Below are 6,201 nucleotides of genomic sequence, written 5' to 3' on the forward strand. Positions count from 1 at the left end.
TCAAAGATGAAAATAAACAAATCCCAGATTTAAGATGGAAACTATTTCACTATCATATGAATATGAATAGTTATAGTGTGTGTGTGTATATATATATATATGATATATATATATCAGTATATTTCACTATTCATATTGAAAGATGTTGAGGCCCTGGAGCATGTCCAGAGAAGGGCAATGAAACTGGTGAGGGGTCTGGAGCACAAGTCTTATGAGGAGCGGCTGAGGGAGCTGGGATTGTTTAGTCTGGAGAAGAGGAGGCTCAGAGGAGACCTCATTGCACTCTACAACTTCCTGAAGGGAGGTTGGGGTGAAGAGGGGTTTGGCCTCTTCTCCCAGGCAACAAACAAGACCCAGGGAAATGGTCGCAAGTTGTACCAGAGGAAGTTTAGGTTAGACACGAGGAAAACTTTGTCTCTTATAGAGTGGTCAGGCACTGGAATGGCTGCCCAGGGAGGTGGTGGAGTCACCGTCCCTGGCAGTGTTCAAGGGGCGTCTGGATGAGGAGCTGCGAGATATGGTTTAGTGCTTGTGGTAGCAGTGGTAATGAGAAGACGGTTGGACTAGATGGTCTTATAGGTCGTTTCCAACCTTGTGATTCTATGATTCTATGATGACAGAGAAAAAGAGTTTTGCTACAGCTAACAGGGTATCTAGGAACTACTCACTCCACTTTTGTAGAATAGGACCCTGAAATCTGTACCATTTCAAGTGAAATATCTCTTCACAGAAACGCTGTTGATATCTTCCATTCATCCTATCTTCCTAAGATGATTTGAAGGAATTTAACACTCATATGTTGAATTACTTCCAGTGCTAAGGTCTTATCTTAAGATTTCTGGTCACAAAAGACAGGAAAGAAAGAGAAAAACAAATCCCAAGCAAAGGCAGGGTAGGAGGCTCTGAATCCAAAGAAAAGTAAGACAAGAAGTTAGTCCAAGTTATCAAAGCCACTTCCAGGAAACAGGTTGGATTACAATAAAAATAACACAAACACGTATGGCTTAGAATGAGCTGAAGATACACAAGGTAGTAAATCAAAGATCTGCCAATATCCAATGTAGTATTTTCCTATTATATTTTAGTTCAGAATCCTAAAAAATATCATCTTTCCACTTCCTAAAGACACACATGGAACTCTGAACAGCTGAGGAAGCTCCTTCATGCAGTAACACCACTGCAGTGAGAAAAGATACAGGGATACATGATGTAGATTGTATGCACCTGCAGGAGACCTAAATCTGCACTTCTCAAGCCACCACAACCAGAAGACTGGTTTCTTTATATCCGTGCCTTTGAAATGTAACAGTCATCTGTTAAAATCTTACTTCAAAATACATTCCATTCATGAGGTTTCTAATGCCTGCTTCTGATGTGCTGAATTCAAAATGTAGACTTGGATATTTTATTAATTATTACTGTTTTTAATGACTTGTCATCACCTTTCCACTTTCCAATTAAGGTCAGAGAAACATCTGTTGATAAGTTTCATCTAATCTGTTCTTCAAGCATTATGTTTTGAGAAAGAATCATACTATTTTGGTAACACTGAACACTTATATTAAAGGCAGGTATGTTTAGAGTTGTATTAAAACACAAAGACATAGGAGGGGAAAAAACAAGCAATCCAGAATTTTAGAAATGTCCTTCTGAGTAGAATATTCAAACTTCATTTCTCCCTTCACTCATTATTATGGTAATGTCTGCGCATCTCTCGTTTATGTTGTACTACTTATTTCTTGTCACATTACTCCATCCTCAACTGCATCTCTAAACCAATGCACCAATCATTAGGGTTTCTGTCATCACCGTATCCATGAGGTCCTTTTGTAACATTTATTTTCCCAGCCCTAATGAGACATTCTGTATGTGTAAACTACATTCTACTTTTTTTCTTCTGCTAGCCAAAGGTAAAGTAAAAGCAAACTACAGATAAGCACGCATGACAGATAGTCATTTAGTCTGATCATAAGTGAAATACAAGAGCTTTATATTTATCAAGGTAGAAAACTAAGAGCTAACCAGGAAGAATACATAGAAAAGATGGGTTAACAGCAAGGAAAAGCAAGATTTGTCATAGATGCTGAGAATGATGCTGCATTTAGAAAAGCAAACGTATGTAATGAAAATGTTCTACGATTACAGGCTATCACGCATCTTTTAGCTACAAAATAAGCCCTTGTTAAGAATCTAAAGTGGTTATAGTTGTTCACTTGTTTTTACATTTCTTACTTTTTTAAAGCCATCCTGTTAAGAACCACTTTCAGTGGCAACCTCCCTGACTTTATAAATGGCCATTCTGAGATATGTAGAGTTGCCTATGTATACAGCATATTAACTTTGGAAAACGGTAATTGTTCAAATATCTACATCAGTTAGGATTTTCAAAGGTGGTTAGGCAATTAAGTAATCTCATAATTCCAGCATGCCCCACTGAAAGTCCAAGGCACTTAACTACCTCACTGTTGACCACCTTAGCAGAAATATCCAACCAATTTATCTATTCTGCAATTCCAAACTCCTTATTAATCCAAACCTGACCTCAATTTCTTCCCTTTCTTCTTAGATATTGATATAGTTCACCTTATTTATGTGTTTACACTGGCAACGCTACTGTGAAGAAAGTAAGTGCTGTTATTTGCACCTTGCATGTCATGTCAGTCCAGATAGACTCAAATACAGGGGCTGTATGCTAACCTCACCAGCTGCAGGCTAGCCCTCAATAATGTAACAATACAGTCACAGTTTGGGAATTAGAAAGATTTGCAACTCATCCAGAACTTAAAATGTGAATTCAGCATATATTCTTTTAAAAGCAAAGTGAACGATTGTATTATTCACATTTATGAAGTATGCTCCATTTTTTCACCTAAATGAAGCAATTCACACGTCACACTCCAGGGAGCATGCTTTGGAACTGCTGGGCATCACACAAAGCCTTGCAAATACAGACTCAGAAGTACACTTCCACACGAGGGGAAAAAAACGTACAGATCCACAAACAAGGTAATTCAAAGGTACATGCACAATACTAACAATACTAATTTCTTTAAACCTTAGGAATATAGAGGTTTTTTGGTATAATAAATGTAAAATGTCCACAAGTATAATACTGTATCACCATTACAGGAATTACTACGTCACACGACAGTAAGAAAGTCCCATGCAAACAAATTCTGCTGCTTCAGCCAAAAAGGCAAACTTTTTCTCATACTAAATGTCCTGTTCTAGAACTATATCTGTTCTAGAGAGGAAAAGTTCCCCTTTGCCTTACTTTCAATTATTTTTGATCCAGGCATATACATCCTATCTGGAAACTACAGGGGCTGCTCCAAAAGTAATGCCTCCTATTTCATTATGTTGGCCCATGATGTCAGAGACAGATGTTGAGTATATGGCAGTAGAGGTTGAACGTTCCCGCCAATTACATGTTGTTGCCATGTGAAAGATGGCAGCAGAAGGGCAGTCTGACAGAATCGTGTCTGACATGGAAGTACAGACTGAATTCCTCTGTACAGAAAAGATGGCACCCATTGACATTTATTGATGCTTGCTGAACATTGATGGAGACCAAACAGTAGATGTGAGCACAATGAGGTGGCGGATGATATGTTTCAGCTGTGGCAACAATGATGTGAAATACAAGCCACACTCCAGATAGCCGTGCACAGCTGTTACACCACAAAATGAAGAGCATTTTGATCAGCTCATCCATGCAAATCAGCAGATTACAACCAGGGAACTGTGTACAGAACTGAATACTGGCATCAATGCATTGGAAATGACAGTTGCAGCACTGGAATATTGCAATGTTTGTGCCAGGTAGGTCCCACAGATGCTCACACAGGAACCAAAAGAAGACTGTATGCAAGTTTGTCAGGATCTACTTGAACCAATACGAGGCTGAACGTGACAGTTTACTGGAGTATATTATGAGCAGTGACAAGATATGGTGTCATCACTACAAGCTAGAGTGAAAACAGCAGTCCATGGAGTGGTGACGTATGAATTCCCTACCAAAGTTCAAGATGCAGCTCTCAGTGGGTAAAGTGAAGTGTAATGTCTGTTGAGATAGGAAAAGGATTATTCTTTGGGATTTCCTGAAACCTGAGCAAACTATCAGCTCTGACCACTACATCACAGTGCTTACTAAGCTGAAGGCTTGAACTTCTGGAGTCAGACCAGAGGAGGATGAACCTTCTCTTGCAACATGATAATATGAGGCCCTGTACCACTCTGAAGACCACGGAGAACACTGTCAGTCTTGGCTGGACTGTCCTACCGCACCCACCATATAGTCCAGACTTGGTGCCTTCTGACTTCCATCTGTTCGGGATGATGACAGATGGACTGTGTGGGCAACATTTTCCTAGCAACAATGCCATTGTAGCAGCTGTGAAACAGTGGGTCATCCCCACTGGTGCAGACTTTTACGAGTGCAGCATGCAGGCTCTTGTTCATTGCTGGCAAAAATGCATAGCTAACGATGGCAACTGTGTTGAAAAATAGTGTTTTGTAGTTGAGAATTTGCTCCATCAAATAGTGCTATCATGCTCTTTGTATCTTTTGTAGTTTCCATGGAAATAAGTAGGAGGCATTTCTTTCAGAGCAGCCTAAGTAGTATCAAAGCAATCCTGTCCAAATCAAATTGATTAATACAGCAGGCAAAATTGAAAAGCATTTATAAAGTGATTCTCCTTACCTTCAGCACAGCAATGAATGGTACAAAATTAGCTCTCTGAAGACCGTTTTTATAGAGATCTGAAAGAAAGGAAATCAGTACCAGTTTTGCTACTTAGTCTTAATAACAATGTGAGCTTGTCTTTTAGACTTGCAAATAAAAATGTGTTGCTAGAGCGATAAGGAACAAAAGTGGAAAAAGGAAAGCTGAAATTGATTTCTGTTCTCTTACTGTATAAAAATTCATTACATTCTCAAGTAAGAAAGGAACACCCTTAGAAAGTCTGGAAAAGGTACAGAGTAAAAGATGAGACATCTAATGAGAACTGATTTTAGCAGAAGACATCTATTAAAAAAAGGATACAAAAATGATTTGTAATGCTCAAAGTAAACTGTTATAAGGCTGTCACTGTACAGTTGCTAAATATAAATTATTGGGTAGAAGGGAAAGACTCAGATTGAACTAAAATAAGCAACTTGTATTGAAGAAGTTAATATAATTCTTTTTCAATGTAGTTTGGTAAACTTTAACCTTTAGCAATTGTACCAGGTGCACTCTTTTTCCAAAGGGACAAGAATAGTCATTTCTAAGGCAAAAACAAATAAACAAAAAACAGCCTTATGCGAAGTTGCTCAAAATGTAACTGAATACAAAAAATATTAAGTTTTTTTTGTGCAATGGAATGAAGATCTGTGCTTAGAGAAACTATCCAACTTCTAATATAATCATAAAAGAATTATTATGTCTGTTTTATGAGGATTAGGAAAACAACAATAATTTTGGTGGTGAAAATAAACCAGGGTCCCTCATATACTATACCTTAGTATTTCCCCTCATGCTCCACTGGGACAGAAATGTAACATGGTTAAACACATCACTAATGGTCAGCTGCTGAGTGCGTCTGCTTGCTAATGAAAAAGCCACTTTTTTCTTTTGTATTTACAATAGGGGAGTTTCTTAATTCAGTCTTAAACCTTGATACAACATAATGCATTAATCCAGCACTCCTCTCAATGGAAAGATTTCAGACACAGAGCGTAAGCATTTACAAATATGGAGCAGAACAGGGAAAAAACACAAAAACAAAAACAACAAACAGCAAGCAATGATCAGTGCCTGGACAGCAATATTGCTCATTTTTAGAGAAGCCTTTACTGATGTGACAACCGTACCCACAGCAGGAACTGGGTAATCTTTAAGGTGCTTTCCAATCCAAGCTATCCTATGATTCTATGATGTTCTCTGCTGAGTAGGTAGTAGAAATGAATGCTATTCAGGTTGAATAATACATATTAAAAAACAGACACATGACAATAATGGTCACAAATCAACAAATTAAGATGTAAGGTGGAATACCCAAATTATAAGAATTTCTCCTGAACTTCAGAGAGTAGTGATAGTAGTGATTCAACAAACATGAGGACGGATCCCAAGTGAGCGAGGCCCCAGCGCTGAGCTAATCTGTAGTTCACTTAGCTAAATTAGTTCTGATTTTATACTGTTCAACTAAAAAAAAAAAA

At 38.2% G+C, this 6,201-nt stretch overlaps 1 protein-coding gene across 2 annotated transcripts in view; it reads right to left on the bottom strand.

Moving 5' to 3' along the window:
• AFG1L (AFG1 like ATPase) overlaps positions 1-6,201 on the bottom strand; it is a 63,532-nt gene that overhangs the window by 29,320 nt on the left and 28,011 nt on the right. For both annotated transcript variants that reach the window (XM_019613069.2, XM_010707533.3), the window contains one exon: positions 4,703-4,761. In XM_019613069.2, the coding sequence (XP_019468614.1) occupies positions 4,703-4,761 (59 nt within the window). The remainder of the gene's footprint in view (positions 1-4,702; positions 4,762-6,201) is intronic.

This window comes from Meleagris gallopavo, chromosome 2 (assembly GCF_000146605.3).
Source record: "Meleagris gallopavo isolate NT-WF06-2002-E0010 breed Aviagen turkey brand Nicholas breeding stock chromosome 2, Turkey_5.1, whole genome shotgun sequence".
NCBI classification, from domain to species: Eukaryota; Metazoa; Chordata; class Aves; order Galliformes; family Phasianidae; genus Meleagris; species Meleagris gallopavo.